Here is a 21,955-nt window from a genome sequence, read left to right on the forward strand (position 1 = left end):
TTGTTTCAGAAACTCACCCTCACATTATAGAACATGCCCCAACTCACAAATCTGAACGCAGCAATGGGCCATGCCACACAGCAGAAATATTCATTTTGAAAGCATTTTCAAAATGCTTTCAAAATGTTTTATTACTTCTATGGTGTTGTATCCAGTCCCCCCAATTGGGGGAAACAGCATCACTTTCAATGTTATTTAAACTGGGAACCCCAGATTCTCCCTTTAAGGTGGATTTAAAAGGACAATCTGGCCTCCCTAGTTTAAACAAGTGATGCTGGAATCCACCCCCAAACAGCATCATTTTCAATGGTGTTTAAACTAGGGAGCCCAGATTCTCCTTTTAAATCCACCTTAAAGGGAGAGTCTGGGGTTCCCAGTTTAAACAACATTGAAAGTGATGCTATTTTGGGGTTGATTCTCCCCCACCCTGAAACAGCATCACTTTCAATGTTTAAACTGGGGACCTCAGATTCTCCCTTTAAATCTATGCCAAAGGGGAGGGGGATTCAAAAGGAAAATCTGGGGAAATTTGGGGGGTGCCTGCTGTCAGGGGTGCAATTGTTAAGCTAGCAGCCTTATTGTTTCAGAATTTGTCTTTAGGAGACTCTCCCTAGTATTACCACCACCCAGGTTTGGTGAAGTTTGGTTCAGGGGGTCCACAGTTATGGACCCTCAAAGGTGTAGCCCCCGTCTCCTATTAGCTCCCATTGGAAACAATGGGGGATGGGGGCACCCCCTTTGGGAGTCCATAACTTTGGATTCCCTGAACCAAACCTCACAAAACCTGGGTGATAGCATCAGGAGAGTCTCCTGAAACATCCCTTAAATTTTGGTGCTGCTAGCCTAAAACTGCGCCCCCTGCAGGCCAAAAATAGAAAACCCAGTAAAATACCAAAAAAAACCCACAAATGAACCCTACATTTTTGGCGCCCACCACAAGGAGGCGCCCTGGGCAACGGCCCACCTTGCCCAATGGGCATTGCACCCCTGAGGTTCGCTGAACACAGTAAAGGCAGATCTAATTGGTTTGCGTGCACATTTTAAAAAATCAAAGTACCAGGATGATGTCAAAGTACCAGGATGATGTCTAAAAAATCAAAGTACCAGGATGATGTCTTTTTTACCCTACACAGCTTCTGTTTTCTTCCAGTGCTCTTGAATCCTACAGTGGTGGGCACCCAGATCTAATTTCTCAGGGAAGTGTTCAGATTATTTCAGTACAGAATTGAATAAGGTTATACTGACCACACTGGCAAAGAAGAATCAACCCAACTCTCTGCACACATAACTGGAGGAACTGGAGATCTCTGCTGCAAACCGGCCCTATTAGTTTTGTGGCTGCAGTAGAAGTGGCTGTATGGTGAGCAGCTTGCCTTTCAAGGCAACAGCCCAGTTCCTCTACTCACTACTATCTTGACTGTGTGTAATAACAGCAAATAGGGTTGCCAGTGCAGTGGTATGCTATGTGACTAAGGATCATCTTGCCAGTATTTTGTCATTTTACCATGTGATGCCAGTTTATCTGAGGCAACCATCCTGTTATGCTCCAGCAAATGGTTCACTAAAATGCAATTAGGAATATGGTGGGGTTTTCAAGGCAAGAGATGTCTAGAGGTGGTTTGCCATTGCCTGCCTCCATATCACATCCCTACTACTCCTTGGAGATCTCCGATGCTTGCCAGGGTTGAAGCTGAGAGTGTGTGACTGGCCCAAGGTCACCCAGCAAGCTTCCATGGCATATTTGGGGATTCAAACCTGGATGAATACTTTCTGCTAAAAGAGGAGAGCCACCTGGTTAGGTTCTCTTCAGGGAAACTGAAGTTTTTACAGAAACAGAGCAAACTCTGGTTTTTTGCATTCCAGGCCTGGTTTATGTGTCCAATCTAAAAGAGTAGAGTAGCAGATAAGGATGGTCTCGCTGTCAAGGACTGTTGAACAGTTTGGATTCAAAACAGAATCTGAAGGCTGTGTTAAGAGCATCTTATAGCATATTGATCATTTATAATCTGTCAATTCTTTCATAACATATAATGTTGGGGGGGGGGATTGAAAGTTCATCAGTTACTTAATAAGAACCAGTTATCTATAAGATATCCACATATGTTCTGGAAGATTCAGCACAGCTGTCCAGATGAAGGTGGGATAAATCACACAATGGGAGGGAGGAAAAAAAGACAGTTCTCATCTTTGTATGCTCTCTTTTCACCTTCCTTATGAAAGAACAGGAATTGTCTTCCTCTGTGATGGGTCATAAAGGGCTTCTGTTTGTTTTACAAGACTGATAAACAACCCTACTGCTCTGACCCCAGAGGGAAAGAACTAGCTTATGTTGACTTTGTGCCTTTCAGTTGGTGGCAGACTGGGGGGAAACAGGGAGAAACAAGCCACTGTACATAAAACAAAGGCATCCTATTTTTGCTTAGAGCTTCTCTGGTGACAATTGGTTCTTTTACAGGTATGGTCAATTAAGCGGTATGGTGGAGCCATTAGCTGGCATTTTTGGTGCTGTGGCTGTGGTACTAGCAGAACCTCTCCTCCCCTATGCCCTGGCTTTTGCTGCTGGTGCAATGGTATATGTGGTGATGGATGATATCATCCCAGAGGCACAGATCAGGTGAGCATCTCATGTTCCAGCTGCTTCCAGTCATTTTCATTCACCCCGTTTGCACCTCAAGCAACATAAAGAGAAGAATTTGCTCCAAATTGATCTGGGAGGTGCATCAGCCTCTTTTGAAGGTCAAAAGCTGCATAGTTTCAGTCTGATTTTTTTTTCTGGGGGAAGGAATAATGTCTTCAGATTTACATTTTTTCATTTCATTTCATAACCTTTATTGGCATAAGAAACAACAGAACAATCATACTGGTAGGAAGGGATGGTTAAGAGTGTATTGAAATAACAATACACAGAAATTTTGCTACAGCCTCCAACGTCGCATTGTCCTTGTTATTAAGGAGAAATACAGTTTTTTGTGCGTCGCTTGCCTCAACTTGGTCTACCAACAAGGGGGCTAGGTACTTGGCTCTGATATACGCATACAAGGGACACTGTAATAAGACATGTTCAGATGTACATCAACAAAAACATGAATGAAACACTCCTTTTGTTTCCCCTTCAGTCAGCTTTTGTGAAGATGGGTCAGCAAGTTCTGAAAACTCATCTTTAAATGATTCAACTGCAGTCACAAATAAAGAGTGGGCTTGGAGGACTGATTTAAGGCAAGAAGGCTACACAGGTGGTAGTTCAATCTAAACCTTCCACCAGGTGCAACTTACTTTCCTTCAGTCAACCCCGCCCAGCTTCTTTCCTCTTGGCAGTGCCCAGAGTGACAGCAGAAACCAGCCAGGGAAAAACCACCTGAGGAACTGATTGCAGGGAGGTAATCTTGGGCAGCAAGACAGGGGGAGATTTTAGTGGAGCCCCAGTTCCTCCTCCAAATGTGAATGGGGCATGGCTCTGCCACCATTATGTCTTATTTGCCCTCTAACCTCACAGTTTTGAAGATGGGTAAACATGCATATTAGAAAGCTTGCAAATTGTAGCTGCTTCAGTGATGTAAAGAGTATTCCTTGATGATAATTAAGCAACTTCATTATGAGTATTACAGAGGCCGTTCTTCAGAACCAAACAAGTCAATCCCAGCATTTCTTCATGGTGGAAACTTACTGTGTCTCATAGCAACCAATCATGTTCATCTAGACCCCTCTCCTCCACCAACTGCAGTATGTGGAACCAGTCATGAGTTCTAACTGGAAACCATACTTCATTTCTGCAGTAATCGAGGCAATGGTAATACAGTGTATTGTCGAAGGCTTTCACAGCTGGATTCAACTGGTTCTGGTGGGTTTTCTGGGCTGTGTGGCCGTAATCTGGTGGATCTTGTTCCTAACGTTTTGCCTGCATCTGTGGCTGGCATCTTCAGAGGTGTATCTCAGAGGTGTATCCCTCTGTGATACACCTCTGAAGATGCCAGCCACAGATGCAGGCAAAATGTTAGGAACAAGATCCGCCAGACCATGGCCACACAGCCCGGAAGACCCACCAGAACCAATAGTAATACAGTCCAGCAATGCTGTAGATTTGCCATTGTGACAGGTAGTTCAACTCACAGAGTAACTTGTGTGAGCAAAAGAAAGGGATTGTGCTTGCATACGCAGCCTGGGTGATATGTGCTGTCAAAGAACCTTGGTTCTTTGAGCAGAGTTTATTTAGCAAACTTGCTGCAAACAAAAGTACCTTAATTCATTCTCATGTCAACCTGGTTCATTGGAGGGAGGATCATTATTTCTTTTGAAATAGTTCTCATTTTTTCTTCACAGTGGCAACGGGAAGCTGGCTTCCTGGACCTCCATTTTAGGATTTGTGGTCATGATGTCCCTGGATGTTGGACTTGGATAACAGGAGATGCTTTCTTTCCTTACATTCTTGATTTTCAGAATCTGTTAATCTGGGCAAATCAAAAGCTGGAACTGGGACTTTGTGTATTACATCATTGTACTGATTTGGGCTGATGTTGATTGCTTGAATGATGTGGACTTTTTATTTGCCCTAATACAGAGCAGGTAGCTAAAGGACACACAGAATCCTCCCCCCCTCCCCTCCCCCATCTCCAATTTGTAATTTTCTTGTTGGGATATCTGTAGGAAAATATTGATGGATCTGCAAGGAACACGGGTTTTCATATCCATAAAGGTCAGGTCTTATCAATGAATATCTTTGCTGTGTGTAAACTAAACTTGTAATGTGCTATAATTGAAAGGAGCAATCTTGAAGAGATAAAAGTCTCATGTGCTGCTATTGGCACCCACCTACACAAATGGTGTAACAATGCATTCTTCGGGTCTTTGAAAATATTGCGATTATTCTCGTTGTTGAACTGAGTAAAACAGTTTTAATCAGTAGCATAAATGGACTCTTAGAGGTGGGAGGGCATGAACATTCCTATGTGGATACTGTAATTGAAGCCTATTTCAAGAGTAAGCATCAATTTTTTTAAAGGCAGGATATTTGTGGCAAATGTCTGAAGTGCCCAGCCTTCTTCAGATCCATTCTTTGCTCAGTATGCATAATCTAGATAGAAAAATGACACCCCTCTTTTAGGCTTATGTTGTTTTGTTCTTCTAGGGAAAAGAAAAGAGCTTCAATGAAATATTAGTTTACTCTTTTGGCAGAATTGACTGCTATTTCCAACCATTTTCACCCAGTGAAGTTCACTGATGACTCCTTGAAGGTGAATCAACAATGTGTATGGCCCCTTCCACACACACAAAATAATGCATTTTCAAACCACTTTCACAACAGTTTGCAAGTGGATTTTGCTATTATGCACAGCTTCAAAGAGTGCTGAAAGCAGTTTGAAAGTGCATTATTCTGCATGTGTGGAGTGAGCCTATGTTATTCCTTACTATCACAAACAAGGAGCTATTTTAACAGTCCTTGGACAGTTTGCTATTTTCTTATGGACACAAACAAAGATTATTAGAAGGGAATTGTCCATTCTTCCTTATTAATCTGACGTATCAATAATAGAAGTTAAAGCTCTGAGCAAAAGAGATAGCAACTCTGCTTTGTGGTGAAAAAAGAATTGAATTAATTGGCATCTTGGCAGCTAACTTATTTGTGTGAGGTCAAAAGCCCTCTGGTTTTAGGCCTGTAGCATTTATTCTATCCATCAAATCCAAATATTATAAATCCATATCACTGGAGCCCATTTTCCCATAGGTTGTCGTAAGGTTCCTCACGAGATTCTGTTTGATAATCAGTGCCTAATCCATGGGCAACAAATTCTAGTCCAAGCTCACAAAGCAGAATCTACTTGGCTTTCTCATAACTACCACCCCCACCCCCACCCCCACCACCCATGTTCTAAACTTCAGGAAGGATGGGCAGGGGGAGAAGGTTGGAGAGAGGCTACCCAGGGAGACAATTACTACCAGCCAGAAGCCACAGAGCTACTTCTACAGTTTGGGGATTTTGATTGTACTTGCCTGTACGTCCACAGATTTGTGCCAAATGATTAGCAACTGACCTGACATGTGGTTAGGCTAAATAAAAGAGGAGATCCAGAATTTTACTGTCATTTCCCTTAATGCTGTTATGTTTCTCTTATCAAAAAAAATATTCTGCCCAAGTCTTATGTATCCTCTCAGCAAGCATCACTATTCAGGTTCAACTGAAGTTGGATATGCTTCAACAAATTCTTGACCCATCGAGCATTGCATCTGGTGACAGTGCACATCCACTTGTTTACTGCAGTGATAAAAGCCGGTGGCCTCTTTAGTTGGTACAACTGAACCCAACAAAGCATGTTGTTTCATATTGTTGTTAAACTCTTGATTGTAAATTGAAGGAAATCTACTATCCATTGTCTGGAAATGACCTTGTGGAGTGAATAGTAGAACCTGCACTTCTGACCACCGGAAACTGCCCTGCTTCTCCCTGATCACAAACTCATTGGTATACTTTGAATGGTAGGCTGCCAGGATTTGGGCAGAAGGGATTTGTACCAGTTTCATTGTACCAGTCTGCCAAACCTGATCGTGTGTAGCTTGAGATCGACTCTGGCATTCTCAGAACAAAATATTGAACAGACTGCTGAAACTTACCCAAGACCTCTTCTGCTTATAACTTTAAAGTGGTTGTGACTCTATCGGAGTTTCAACTGTATTCATTGGAGAGCAAGGCTTGCCTTTCTGTCAAGAAACCAGAACTGCTTATCCAATGGAATTTTCTAAGAGAAACTGCCGTCTAGTGGATGCACAATTTACCTGACAGGAAGTCCCACCAAATATAGTACATTATACTGAATATATGCAAGTGTTGGACTGAAAGAAGAGAGCAGGAGACAATGGAATGTTCTGAGTCATCTGAGCATGTGTAATCAGAATGGTTTATTTGCCATTTATCAGAAGAGAATGATCAAACTTTGATCTGAAGAATGTTGAAGGTAGGTTTCTCACCGCTTGGGATCATCCAATGCCTGCCATTTATGCTTCCATAATCTTTAATGCTATGCAACTTGCTTCAATGTTATTTCTGTGTGCAGATGCACTTGGTTTATTTTATTTATTAATTTAGAAAACATATGTGCTACTTCTCCAGGGACTTACTTGAGGTGGCTGACAGTTTGGAGGGGAATGTTAGGGTGCCAGTGGTCTTAAACTGGGGAGTCTGGTGGCCTGGCTTAGCTGCCTTACTCCCTACACCACCATTGCAGTCTTCCAGTTAATAAAAGGGATGGCTTGATCTCTTTGGGGCTGTTGTGCTATCACTGCAGATGGCCATAGAGTTGTAATACATTTTAAAGGTCAGCACTTAATATTGCACTGTTAGTCCTCCTGATCACTGACGAGCAAGAAAATGCATTATTACTCCCTTCAGGGAGGAAGACTCTCAGAATAAACCCAATGAGGAATCTGGGTAGATCTACCTAGCATTGCACTCAAAGAAGCTAAGCTGTCCCTAGAAAGCTGCTATATCTGGCCTGGTTCCTCAGACTTGGCAAGTTGTTGCTCACATGCAAGATTAGCCAACTCTCTTCCAACTGAATGGAATTTATTTAAAAATAGTTTGTTCAAACTTGCAAAATGGCTTTTTATCATTTGTAAATAAACATCCAAAGCTCGTTTTGGTAGCCTTTGTTAGAACCCAACAGAACTTTTGATGGTTTCACCTGACTGATCCCTCTTTCACTTGGTCAGTGGCCTCAACAGAGGGCCTTAAATCTGGATAGCTGGAAACTGAAATACATCAAGCTGAACACAGTGGCCTGCATACTCCCATTCCCCTAAGCAAGATGTGGGGCCTTCCTTCCACTTTTGTGACTGTTTCTCCAACAGAAGAGCCACTTAAGTTGGAAAAGATCTTCTCAAGTAGGGTACTGGTCTCCTCAGGGAAAGGTGGAAGCCCTGGATATTCAACAACTCCATGCTGCCTAATTGCATTGGCTGATGCACACCTCTCCTTTCTTTATCTCAAGAGACTTTTGCGGCCTGATGTGATCCACACTGACTCACCAAGACTAAATTTTGTTCTCAGAACCTGAAGTTACTTCTTAAAGTCCTTGATAATCCTTTTGATTGTAATCAAAGCTCAAACTCATTATAAAACAATATAATTCCAGTGTTAGGGTGGTTAACAATATGCCCGCTTTAGATTGGATGTCATCCAGAACTACCTAGCTGGCACATGACCAATGTGTCATTTTGACTACATTACTAAGAACTGCCTGACAAAGCGACCGCAAGGTTTTCTCACCTCGTTCGTGGCCCGAGCTTCCTAAACCACTGATTGAAGGCATGTCATTGTTTTACATGCGACAGTTTGTTTTTAGAAACCAGAATAGAAGGCATTTCCCTCCAGAAGCCTGATTGAAATGTTATACTGCAAAAAGGTTTGGTGATTGTTAAGAATGTGGTAGGTTAGATAATTTGGGTGACTCCCTATTAACATAGTTACCAGGACAATAAATGCTAAACTAAATATTCAGGTAATTGTGCTAGTTTGGATGTATTGTGTTTTGCAGGTGTTTACCACCTGGATAAGGTTACTGGAGAGGAAATTCTGTCTCTTTAGTGCTTTTTAAAGGCCTAGCAACTTGTTGGCACACACAGAAATGATTCAGAAATGCTTTGGGAAAGAACTTATTAGATAGTTAGCTGATTTTAAAAAAACATCAGGAAAATGTGCATTCATTTGGGCACATCATTTTTGTGCATGAAATTTTAGATTGCTTCTATGCAGAGATGACTCCCTGTGACAACTGAGCATCAGTGGGGGGAGGTATTATCCATCTTGGTTTCTGTTTCTTCTGAAGCATACATGTTCCCTCCCTCAACAGTAGAAGGTTTCTTTGCTATGTCTCTATAGTGTTATGATGTAAGTAAATCTAGGGAGGAGGCAGGAGGCAGCAACTGCCAACTATTTTAAAAACTGGCAAAACCCCTCTGGCAGGGGAGATGGGGTGGGAGGTGGTAGATGTGAAGGAATATGGAGGAAAATGGCACCGGTGTGAGTAAAGAGGTTCTGAAATTCACACCCTCCTGTTCACACAATGGGTCAATCCTCTTTTACTCTTACCATTCTAGAATGAGCAGAGCAATGTAGGTATGGGAAACAAGGGAGCAAGTATGAGGAAACTGCAGAAGCAGAAGCATCAGGGGAAAACTTTTTGTGGATGCTAAAACAAAAATAAAAAATAAAAACACCCTGCTCCAGTTTGGGAACCAGAGTAGAGCAAAAGAGCCCTAGCTTGTAAAATGTCAGTTTGTAAAATGTCTGTGCATCACAGTAAGCAAAATTTCATATTTTGGCAAGTAATAGTGGGAGATTGTATATGAGTTCTTTTGTTACAGTGTGTATAGTGGTTAACCAGTGGCGTAGTGGTGAAGAGCAGGTGCATTCTAGTCTGGAGGAACCGGGTTTGATTCCCCGCTCTGCGCCTTGAGCTGTGGAGACTTATCTGGGGAATTCAGATTAGCCTATGCACTCCTGCACACGCCAGCTGGGTGACCTTGGGTTAGTCACAGCTTTTCAGAGCTCTCTCAGCCCCACCCACCTCACAGGGTGTTTGTTGTGAGGGGGGAAGAGAAAGAGATTGTAAGTCCCTTTGAGTCTCCTATAGGAGGCTACATAAATCTAAACTCCTCCTCCTCCTCCTCCTCCTCCTCCTCCTCCTTCTTCTTCTTCTTCTTCGATAAAGAATTTGAGAACCACAGAAAAAGTATGACCTGGACTTGCATGTATATGGCTTGAGTTTTGGGTCTAGAACTATTTATTTCATAGTCTCTGCAGCTGCTGCCTCAGTTTCTAAGGATATTATTACACATGCAAAGGTGTTTTAGTTAAAAAACAACAACCCCCGAATTCCAAGATGGAGATGTTGTCCCAAGACTTTTACAAAAAGACCAAATTCTGCACTGCCTAAGAGTGTTCGTGGTTATGCAGATTTCTGTACTTTTCTTCCCCCAGGTAGTTTTTGAATTTGATGAACAGCATCAGTTTGTAACCAAACATTTCCTTGTTCTTTCAGTGGGGACTTTCCTGCTAATCTGAACCCACAGAAATTTTCAAATGGCACGAAAGGCTCCCTAAAGCATGATGGGATGAGGCCATCAAAATCAGAACATTAAGGTAGGTCAAAGCCATCTGCTTTTTAGTTTAGTTGAAGGAAGTATACCCTGGACTTTGCCCGTTCTCCTTTGCCTTGTCTACCTGTCAGAAACTTTGCCCAAATCTGTGCTCAAAGCTCAGTTGCACCACCTTCCCTCCATGGACTAAAAAGAGATAGTATTGGATTGGAAGCAGAGCTAGATGCAACCACAGCCCTGGGAAGAGGCCCTGGTTCCACCTCACAAGATATCATTAATCAACACATTTCCTTGATTGAAGCATGCCAGAGAAAGGAGGAAGTGAGCAGCGCGAAAAGAGAGGCAGAAGCAGCTGATATTCACCAGCTAGGCAATGTTTCATTCCCTCGCCAGGGCAGCATACGACTTTAGCTCACGTCTTCTTTTGCTCTGCCTGCTGCTGAGTCAGTGACAAAGAATGCTGAAGCCAGCATTATCTTCCCGTAGCTTGTGTGGTTGGTTCACCAAGGGCTCAGGCGGAACCTTCTCCTGCAGGGATTTCACGTGGGCATCCAATGTTTACCTGTCAGGGAGGGAAGGTGCAGCTTAATATGATTGTGGTTTCTAGGGAGGAGGCAGCAACAAGAATCCCTGAGCTGCAAGCTTTGCACGCAACCCAAACAATAATCTCATTATTTAACTGATACCATAAAGCCCTGCACAGCATGAAAATGACTAGTGCATTCTTGACACTGAAGCCAGTCTCAATTGTACCACCTGAGTCACTGCTCGTAAGACAGGCTGGCTTCACCTCTTAACCCCGCTCCCCATTGGTAGAGAAATGCCTTCTATTTTTTCTTTAAAAAAAAATATTCTAAGTTGTACTTGGCAATAAAGAGGCTTCTGTCTCCTAACTTAAGAGCAAAGGCACACTCCTCAACTGCCTGACGGCAGAGTTCTCTGAAGCCTCTCCTTTGGGTGTTAGTAAATTACAAAGTCACGTTCTGTTTTGATACCTCTCAATCCATATTGCGTGTGTGACAGTACCAGTGAAAAGTTAAAGGAGAGAATGTTTCATTTTTGGGATGTTGAAGTAAAAACCCATTTCTACAACTAAGCAGTGTTTATCTTTCCATTCTCAGGTTGTGACATGCTGGACATACACGGAAACATGCTGGGCCCAAAAAACCCTGCTTAGGTTTCCACAAGGAAATTGTACAGGTTCAGAAGAATCTTGAATTTTCCCCTTTTGAATCATTTCCTCTCCCCTCCTCCTCACTATCCCAAGCTGCTTTTGAAACTCCTATCGACTGGTAGTGTAGAGTGGACGTTTTAGAAACACAAGGACAAAATGGGATGAGTTTCAGTCATCCTTGAGAATCCTGCCTGGTATCAGACTGAATGATTGTGCAAGTAAATGTCTGATCAGGCCACGAAATTGCCAGTGGCTCTCCAGTGTTTCACTTGCCCTTGCCATGCAGGCTGTGGGCCGGTGACTGTTTGAGTCAAGGCTCCACTGCTCTTGTAAAGTCGGTAGGGGTCTCTTGGTTTTCAGCTTTTGCATAGGGAGTGACCCTTGCTCAGTGGCAGAGCAGCTGCTTGGCGTACAAAAGGTCCCAGGTTCAATCTACAGTTTGAAGGCGAGGTGAAAGACCTCTCTCTGAGACCCTGGATAGCCAGTTGGCACAGTCAAGATTGACTTTAACTTAGCAACGGTCTGATTCAGTATAAGTGCTCAGCTTATGAAAGGCTTCAATCTCCGGCCAACGGCTCTTCCTCATTTTCATATTCCTTTTGTACTTATGGTATCTGGAGTGGAGACACCCTCTCTCGCTTTCCCTGTTGTTTACTATGGTTTGTTAATATATTCTTTATTTGAAGCACTAGTACAAAGACAAAACAAAAAAAGACATAATAGCCTGAAACAACTACATGTTTTGGGAAAGCAAAAATGTTTTCATCTGGCATCTAAAGTTCAACAAATTGTATTGCATTGTATTATTTGATTTGTATACTGCCTTCCCCCGAAGGGTTCAGGGAGGTGAACAACAGCATAATAGCAAACATCAGTAATCATAATATCAAGCAACAAAACATCAATAAACATAGCATCAGTAAACATAGGATCAATAAACATAACATTATAAACTTAATATTACAAACAACAAGAACATCAACAATCATAAAATCAAAATGCAGCAACAAATGTGGTGAATGGGCTGCTGAGGCAGGCATATCCTGTCCATTGGCTGGATGTGCAGATTCTGCTACAGCACAGTCACCTCCAGTGATCTTCCTCAGCGGTGTTCCAGTCCATGAGATCTGTAAAGTGGCAACACAATCTTCTGCTGATAGTTTGTGAAGCCCTATACTTTAACTTGCATGCAAGGCCCTTTCCGCACCGCAACAGTGCGGGGGTGCGTCAGCGTAAAAGACGCCGATGCACCCCCCCGGGACCATTCGCATGGACGGTCCCAGGAGGGCGGTGGGCGGGGGCGCAGCCTTCGCACAGGCTCTGCTGTCCCTGAAAGCTTATCTCGTCCCCTGGCCTCCAGCTCATCGCAGAGGCCAGGGGACACGCCCCCACAGGCTGGAGCAACGGCTCTAGAGTCGCATGCCAGGGGGGGCATGTCCCCTGGCCTCTGCGACGAGCCGGAAGCCAGGAGAGGAGGTAAGCTTTCAGGTATGGTGCGGGGGACATGGCGCCTTCCAGCTGCTGCCATTCACACGGCAGCGGTTGGAAGCCGCTGTTTCCAGAAAACCGGAAACAGAGCGATGCAGCAGCTCCTCCCATGCAAACAGTTCCCTAGGGACAGCATTTTTGCCGTCCCTAGGGCACTGTTTTTGGCCCGTGCAGAAAGGACCCAAGACAAGAAACATTGGTTGGAAAGGCAATACTTCATTCAATGTTCCAATGAAATAATCCTGAGAGCTCTTCCAACCATCTTGGTGAATAACTTGTTACAATCCCAATGTGGGTCTGCAAAGGAGGAGGAGGAGGAGGAGGAGTTTGGATTTATATTAAGGTGGCCAGATGGTCACCTTTGTAAACCGGGATGGGGGGGGGTAGGCGGCTGCGAGCGCGCATGGCACAGGGCGGGAAACGGCAAGCCCCAGAAGGCCGTGCTCCTGCGGCCGCACGTGCGGGAGGCTGCCGCACTGCCTTGCGCCCCAGAAGGCAGTGCGGCAGCCTCCCAAAAATCATGACAATTGACATAACCCGCAGGACGCGGGACAAATTGTTTGAAGGCGGGACTGTCCCACCAAAAGCGGGACGTCTGGTCAGCCTGATTTATATCCCACCTTTCTCTCCTGTAAGGAGACTCAAGGTGACTTACAAGCTCCTTTCGCTTCCTCTCCCCACAACAGACACCTTGTGAGGTAGGTGGGGCTGGGAGCGTTCCGAAAAACTGTGACTAGCCCAAAGTCACCCAGCAGGGAGTGCGGAAACACATCTGGTTCACCAGATAAGCCTCTGCCACTCAGGTGGAGGAGTGGGGAATCTATCCTGGTTCTCCAGATTAGAATCCACCTGCTCTTAACCACTGCACCACGCTGGCTTAACTGCTACACCAAGCTGAAGGCCAAAGATGAAAACAGGGTTGCATTTACCTGTAACTGCTGTTCACTGAGTGTCTTCTGTGCAGACACACATTGCCTCCCACTTGCCCTTCTGCAAGCACTTGAGAATATTTTTACATAGGTTATGGTTGCAGTGGTTTGGCAGAACTGAGGGCAGGTGGCACCATTCATCGGACCATGTAACTGTTTAGACAGGAAACAGTCACAAAACTCTGACAGCTCTGAGCCCTTTGGGAAAGGACGGAATAAAAATACAATAAATAAAATAAAAGAGGTCTGGACACTCCCGAGTGGATTTCTAAGTGAGAAGAAGATATTTCCATGGCAGGCCTGCTCATGACCAGTCCACAGTATGTGTCTGCACAAAAGATGCTCAATGAAGAGCAGTTACAGGTAAGTGCAACCCTCTTTTATTCTAGTGCCACATGTCTACTTCCATTTAGCTAGGTAGCAAAAGATGTGTGAAAGGGTAAGAATGACTTGGCAGATGTGAACATGACCGGGATGTTGCCTAACTATACCAGGTAGTTCATCTTCCTAGTTGGATTATCCTAGTTGTTGTTCATGGGCACACAATACTCTGTCCTCGCCTTACAGGATGTGCAGTTATCTCAATAGCAGGGCACAGTCAAGATTTTTCTTTCAATAGATGTGCTATAACACGTTTCTGATAACCTCTGCTCTGAACGTTCAGGTCATTATGCAGTTTTACGAAACCACCCCCAGTAGCTCAAAGGTGCTTCTGTTTATTTTCCAGAGTTTGCTTTAGAACTCGGGACTTCTAGTATAAAGACGGAAATAATTCTCAAGCCAGAAGATGACTGTATCAATGAGTGTAACAACATAATCCAGGGAGCCCTCAGTGGGGTGCAGCACTGCCCCTCCATCTCCAAGAGGGTTTTTTTTTGGCAGTACAGGGAGACAAGAAACCAAAAAACACAGAAAGCCCTCCATTGGGCTTAATGGGCTTAGTCACCCAAAAGGTTTGTGTTAAATCCAAGCTCCAGGGGCCAGTGTTCTTGGGGGCAAAGGCCAGGTGGAAGCCACCCCTAGCCAATGCCCTCACTGACACCGGTGCAGCATCCTGCACTGACAGGGTTGGGCATGGTGGCCACTTCTGGGGTCAGGCGCCCCTCCACCAGCTCCAGAGATCCCCCCCCCCTTGGATTGAGCTTCCTGTCTTTATTTAACTTGCAGTAAGGTCTTGTAAAATTAAGAGCAACTAAAGAAGGTGGGTGGAGGACTATTGCTAAGTTTGCTTCCTTTTCCCCATCCCCATGCTCTTGTAAAGAAGGAATAGGGGAAATTGCCTTGATACCTTAATATTCAGGAGGTAAAGAGTGATCAGGTCAGTGCTAAGCAAGGCACTGTAAGAAGGTAAAGAAGACTATTTTTTTAAATGACAGATGTCAGCTTTGAAGTTTTGGGCTTTCCTCCTGAAATCTTAATTTCCAGTGGCCGCTGAGTCACAACTGTGTCTCAACTCTTGAGTGTTGTTTTTTTTTTGGGGGGGGGGGGCAGAAGTGATTTCCATGGGCTTCTCTCATGCCTTCTGTTTCTCTAATTACCTCCACAGGACTTTCCTTCCACTAGACAGCTATCAGGTTCAGCTCAGCGCTTGCTACTTTTCAGAGAAGATCCTGTTTTAAGCCATGAAGGTTCTCACATAGTTGAGATTGTTCACTGGGATGATGTGGATATCTGATGCACTCCCTCCGTTTAAAAAACCCACTGCTGTTTCTTACATGTTGTCACCAATGTGACAACATTGGTCACTGCTCTCTTTCTAAGACAGATCGAACCTGCTATTACAAGTAACTGCATGGCACCATATTCCTTCAAGGCTCTCCTGAAACGCCCACTCCCCATCTATTCTGTGCTGATTCCCTTAGTCTTCATCCTCACTGAAGTAAAGCCTTTGTTGCGTTTCCTTGCAATCATCACATTATCTGAGCCTGTACTTCCTCCTCCTTCCACTGGTGAAATTCAGACTGCAGGCTTCCAGGGGCAGAGAACCATCTTTTCCCCCCTTGAGTTACATCATAAAGCATCATGCACCCTGAGACACCTGGGGCTTCAAAAGAGATATTATCCACACAAATTGCCTTTATATCTCTGCTGCGCTGTCACATTCTTTTCATCTTCCTGGCTTTAAAGGAATAATTAATATTCTTCTGAAGAACATAGAATATTCAGACAGTGATCATTAAACAATTTGGCTTGTTATTAAGAGGAAAGCTATTCTGTGCCTGGGTGTGAGACCCCCAAGGAAACCTGTAACTCTTATCCAAAGCACTTGTAGGCGGGGAAAGAGCTGCCTCCCTCTCACATTTTGCTTCACTTCATTAAAGCAAAGGCTTGCCAAGAAAGATGACTCCAGCCAGGCGTTTGACTCCTCACCCAATTGCTTTCATCTGCCTGTTCAAGAAATTAATTTTCACCCTCCTCTCTTTCTCTAGAGAGAGTGACATAATCGTGGCTGCGCAATTTAGCTTTCCAAAAGTCTCCTTGGATTGGTTTGGCCACAAGTATCAACCCGTGTCTGTAGGCATTTGCCATCTTGGAAGCACCTCCATTAAATTCCTGTCATCTGTTTTCCATGTTTCCATGTCTCCTTAGCTAGAGGTTTTTGAAGCTTTTTTTTGGAGATGCTTCAAAATGTTGCATTTGGATGCAGTACTGCCATTTGGACCCCCAGAACCAAACGCTCACTGTACTATCCATTGCATCATGCAGACTCAATCCAAACATCTTATGAAAACAACAATCCAAAGGGGTGGATTCTGCTGAGAAAAAGTGACTAGCTCTAGGTCACATTTCTGTCTTCAACTCTCTCCTCATTAAAGGGGTCACTTTAAGCCATGTATGAGTGACCACTTGCCCAACTCCCTAGGCCTCCAGGGTGACTCATGCCTCTGGAATTTTATCCTCCAAGTTTTCTTTCTCATCCTCATCTGGATCAAGATGTGCTGAGCTGTTGGAATCTTAATTCTGCTGCTAACTCTGCAAATAGCCCTGCAAACTCCTTTGTCTCATCCAGTTTCAAGTAGACAATGCATTTGTTTTAAGCATTGAGGACAATGTATATTGGTTGTCTTATCAATACAAACTATGATAATTATTACTAACAATTTTCCTGTCATTATGATGGACAGGAGAGTACTTGTATGAATTAGGAACCCCTTAGGAATGTTATGTGTCTTTGTGTATTCTGTGCATGATTGAAGAGACTGGACTGAACAAACTTTCCTTTTAGAATATATGAAACTTCCTCATAACAAGACAGAGCATTAGTCCAAGTAGCTTAATATTATCTTCTCTGATTGGCAGTAGCCTTCCAAGGCCTCAAAGACAGGGAGGTCTTTCCCAGTCTCCTACCTGAGATTCTATAAATTGGAAAGGCCAAGCAAAGAATTTTGCACTATTTGCATTCATAGCATAGTTCTGAGACACATCATCTCGATCAACTGTGATTATGACTGGTCTTTTGTGTAGAGCCTTACACTCACTTGGCCCAAAGCAGCATCTGCACTAAAGCCATACCTGGCATATAACCCATAGCAAACATTAGTAAGGAATCCTGCCACATCTAGGAGTCTTAAGTGCTCACATTTTGGGATAGGGTTCACCAATATGTAATTACATTTAATGTTGTTGATTTTTTTATTATTTATTACTAATTTGGAAGTGGACTGCTCTTGCACCATTCATTCTGTGGCCCTTTGCTTTTGCTACTGAGTTTTCTCCACACCCATTATTATCTATCTTGGGTCATGAGAGTTGGCTTATTCTGCTGCTTCAGTAGATGTTTACGTTAACTGAAGTGCTCTGAAATAGAACCAGGATCATACCAGAAAAGGCCATGACTGATATTCATGAACCCTTTCTCACACTCAGTAGGTACACATCATTGTGTATTTCCATGAGGAAAAAGAAATCTTCCTCAGCCCAGTTCCTCCAATATCACCTTCATGCATACTCTGTACAATAAAACAGCATTTTGGGGAGCATTTCAGTCTGCAGAGAAAGGTGACAACATCTCAATCCCCCGATAGAAATCCCTCCATCACTAGAAATTTCCTGTGGATGCATCCTACGGAAGTTTTGGCAACATAGATCTTAAAACAAACAAGCAAAAAGAACTACTTCTCATATAAGATCAATTTTACTTGTGGATGTAGACAGCAAAAATATGCCAATTTTTTTTCTTAAGAATAAAATTGTACATAGTGTACCATACACAATAAATACTGACAAGGATGCTAATAGACAATGCTTTGGAGATAAGCAGTGGCAGGAAAGAGATTTGAATTGGGACTGGGCAGGGTGGGTTAACCTTTCCCCTAGCACAGACTGTTTCCCCAAAAGGAATTCCCTCCTCCAAACTGCTATAAGCCCCAGGGCGTGTGGGGGAAAGTATGTTCAAAGTTAAGTACTATTTTAAACATCATTTCTAAATGCCTGTTTCAATATTATCCCTTTTCTTCTGACTGGTTGTTAAGCTTACCAGTAATCTCTCCTGACATTTCTTGTTGCTCTGATAGATAACTATGTGTGTCGAGGTGTGCCAACCAGAAAGGCCCTGGAGTCCCATAGTTCATATTATGCCTGTGTGAATTAACAAGACCTGTGTATATTATAGGCTCTGACAAATGCTGATGGATTGGGCTTCCCAGTCAATAGGAACTACTGTGAAAGCAGGCAGTACAATAGGAGCCATTGTTTGGCAGGGCAAGCCTCTGCCTGTTACCTAAAGTGCTGAGACAGGTGCATCATACTATGGTCACGCTACAGAGCAGAGCAGAGCAGCAGCCAAGATTTCACCTCCCTTGGTTATGATGTCTTTTTTTCTAAGCTACCTGATGTTGTCTCAAGAGTTGCAACTTCATATGAAACCGAATTACCTGCTGTGCTCAGTCATTATTAAGACCCTCCAGACTTTCTGTTCCCATGGACCATTGTTTAGCACTAAAATGCAAAACAGCATACATCTCTGACGAGGGTAATTTATTCACTGTATGTATGCATCTCAGTTCCTTTAAAATGCATGCAAACTGTCAACACTTCTCTGTACGTTTCACAAAAATGCAGCGAAGTAGGTATTTTTAATTTTCATATTGAAGGTGGTGTACACTTTCACATCCACCAAACCAAACAAAGCGCACCAGTCATACATGATGCCCTTCTAGGAGCTCAGTAGTTCCCTGTTTACTGAGAATGGCAAAAATAGTGTGACTCCCAATCACTGGAAGGCCACAGTACAAAGCTGAGGGGAGGGGCAGCTTGGTATGCATTTATTGTATTCTCGAAACGTAAGAGGAAAAACGCTGTGAAGCAGCCAGAAGTACCCATCCTTACAAGGTGCAAATGGTCATAGGTGAGTCTGAGGCCTTTGAACATTTCTCCACATGGACCAACATGAGCATTCCTAGGAAAGTGGAGGAAGTGAAGCTTGAGCCTGTGAGATCCTTATTACAGCTGTTGTCGTACAGCAGCAATGAAAATTATTGGAGTGAGACCATTGTTTCCCCACCAACTACATCCACATAAATTGCCACTGTGAATCCACAGTGCTCACTGGGGAGACACACTGGGTTAGAAATTACTTTCTTAACAAGCGGCTCCTGAGGATTCTTACCCAATTTTGCCTGGAGAGATTGAACATGCTTTCTGTAGACCAATTACTATATTCCTTGAAGTTTACCACTAAAGTTCCTTGAACTTTACCACAGGTTTGTCAGACATCCATCTAGATTTTGTATGTTGTAGAAGTTTCACATTTTTGTCTATTGACTTCCTGGAAGATTTTGAGGATGGGAGGGCAGGAAAAGCAGGAAGGGGCAATGAAACTATGTGAACAGCCTAAAGCAGGGGTAGGGAACCTGCGGCTCTCCAGATGTTCAGGAACTACAATTCCCATCAGCCCCTACCAGCATGGCCAATTGGCCATGCTGACAGAGGCTGATGGGAATTGTAGTTCCTGAACATCTGGAGAGCCGCAGGTTCCCTACCCCTGGCCTAAAGGCATAGATCGAGGTTGGCCTTGGATGGGATGTAGTTGGAAGAAACTGGTAGTGCAGCTGGTTCACTTTTTAAAAATTCTTCAGTGTCTTCATTTGGGGTGCAATAGAACATTCATATCTTTCTCCTGGTAAATGTGCACTCTGCTTATAGTGGTGGTGTTCATATTTTTGGATGAGATCAATGGTCAGAGTCCTGTTTCTGCCCTTTTCCCAGTAAACACATCAGTGCTATGCTTGAAACCACTAGATGTGTGGATCATTTCAGATAGAGTTTATTTGAACAATAAATGTTTAGCATGGTGGAACTTCACAAGCTTAGGACCTTTTTAGGTACATGCTGCTGATGTACACCCAATATTTAACCAAGACACACTGGAAATAATACATGATTAATGATAGCAGAAGTAGTGAGATCATGGACTTCCACACTGACTGACTGATAGGTTTATCAATGAATCATGTAACAACCCCATGTACTTATGAGTCCCCACCCCTCTAGGGGGCACCACTGGGTTGCAATATCAACTTTTAATTACCAGACTGTAAACGATTCAGACATTTAAAAAGTGCTTTGATTGTAGGGATAGTACATTTTCTGAGATCTTAAAAAGCAGCAGTTTCTCAATGGGAAAACATTGGCTCATTCCGCACATGCAGAATAATGCACTTTCAAACTGCTTTCAGTGCTCTTTGAAGCTGTGCAGAATGGCAAAATCCACTTGCAAACAGTTGTGAAAGTGGTTTGAAAATGCATTATTTTGCATGTGCGGAAGGGGCCATTCTTTCTCCAAAAAGCGCACCTATTCCTGTTATTGAGAGTTGTGTGGAATATAGTAATGGATACCTTATTAAACACTGACCACACCATTGACGAGCAACACAACTTTCCCATTTCAATACTTGCACTATTTTTCACTATTGGAAGCGAGCTCCCACAAAAATGTATTGACTGTCTACAAGAGACTTTTATATATAGACCCCATTCTTCCTCTACTGAGCAAATACTGAGTTTGCATATAGTTGCATTAGTCACTAATCCCAGGAAGTCACAGGACTTTACCATCTCTACTTCAGCAATAGACCTGTGCTTTCAAACTTTTCTCCAGGACCTTGGCTGCTCCTGGTATTGAACCCCTCTACAGCAGTCAGTCATTATTAATTTGAAGGCAATAAAAAGAAGCTACTTCCCCAGTGCCTTGCATTTCATGATTCTCGGGTGAACCTGACAAATAGAAGGATTTGGGGAAGAGATGTTTCTAGCTTGGTTTTGCAAGGGAATAGGGGAGATAACCCATAGCAGGTCTATGCCCTTCCAACAAAGTTGGGCTTCCTTGCAGCAAGACTGTCCCCCTCACCCCAAATCAGTTGAATGGGGATACAGTGATATATCAGGCAGACACACCAACATCTAATTTCTTTTTCTTCCCACTGTTTGGAAATACTTTTTTTGGTTTAACTGTTTGACTTTTGCTTTCTGCTATTTTGGAGGGGCAAGGGGGAGGTGATCTATGGAAAATATTTGAAATATCTCCAAGGTCTGAAATATGCTACAGTTGAAGGTGTTGTGTTTCTCCTTCTCTTGCTCTTTCTCGCTTCTTTTTAAAACTTCCTCTTGAAACTCTCAGCAACAAGTGCTGGTTTATTTTAGATAACTTACCCATGGCACAAAGGCTGCCTTGTAATTCTGGGCTCCAGATGTTTAACATTTTCAAGAAAATGTAATCATAAAGTACCTGTCTCACTGAAACACCAGCTTGACAGGAGGGAAATCATAGGGTTTTTAATGTTTAGCGGTGTGCTTAGTATTGTTCGTATAGCAGGTTCTGGGTTTTGCAGGCTATAGTATGGTTTCTTGTGCACTGTAGTTGATTCTGTTGGCTGTGTGAGTAAAGCTAACAATAAAGCCAGTCACACTATATTGTTTCAACAGCCTAACAGGGACGGGACTTGTTTAGGACTTTGCATGCTGTTTCCTCACATTTGTACTGTAGAATCTAGGACTGCTGTTTCAGAGGCCAATCCCTCGAAAAAGGGCATCTTTTTTCCCCTCTTTGCCTTTGAAAAGGCCATCTGTATTGTTTTGGGAAAACTTACAAACAGAAGATTTCCTCTTACTTCACATTCTGATTGTATGCTAAAAAGAATCACTATGTCAGAAGTTAGGATGTGCTCATGCTGTGCTGGTTTCCTAAAAATACCTAATCTTGGTTACTAAGTCCTTAAGTTGCCTTCTTGCTTTCAGATCCATTGAAATGTGATATTCCACGATCCCAACTCCTCTGAGC

General features: G+C 43.3%; 1 protein-coding gene across 2 annotated transcripts in view; it reads left to right on the top strand.

Moving 5' to 3' along the window:
• SLC39A11 (solute carrier family 39 member 11) overlaps positions 1-21,955 on the top strand; it is a 549,451-nt gene that overhangs the window by 374,148 nt on the left and 153,348 nt on the right. The window contains exons 9-12 of one of the 2 annotated variants that reach the window (XM_048488149.1): positions 2,456-2,614; positions 4,318-6,944; positions 10,029-10,129; positions 13,843-14,040. In XM_048488149.1, coding sequence (XP_048344106.1) covers positions 2,456-2,614; positions 4,318-4,396 — 238 coding nt within the window. In that variant the 3' untranslated portion in view covers positions 4,397-6,944; positions 10,029-10,129; positions 13,843-14,040. The remainder of the gene's footprint in view (positions 1-2,455; positions 2,615-4,317; positions 6,945-10,028; positions 10,130-13,842; positions 14,041-21,955) is intronic. The other variant, XM_048488150.1, reaches the window with a different exon arrangement.

The sequence above is a fragment of the Sphaerodactylus townsendi genome, linkage group LG03, assembly GCF_021028975.2.
Source record: "Sphaerodactylus townsendi isolate TG3544 linkage group LG03, MPM_Stown_v2.3, whole genome shotgun sequence".
NCBI lineage: Eukaryota > Metazoa > Chordata > Lepidosauria > Squamata > Sphaerodactylidae > Sphaerodactylus > Sphaerodactylus townsendi.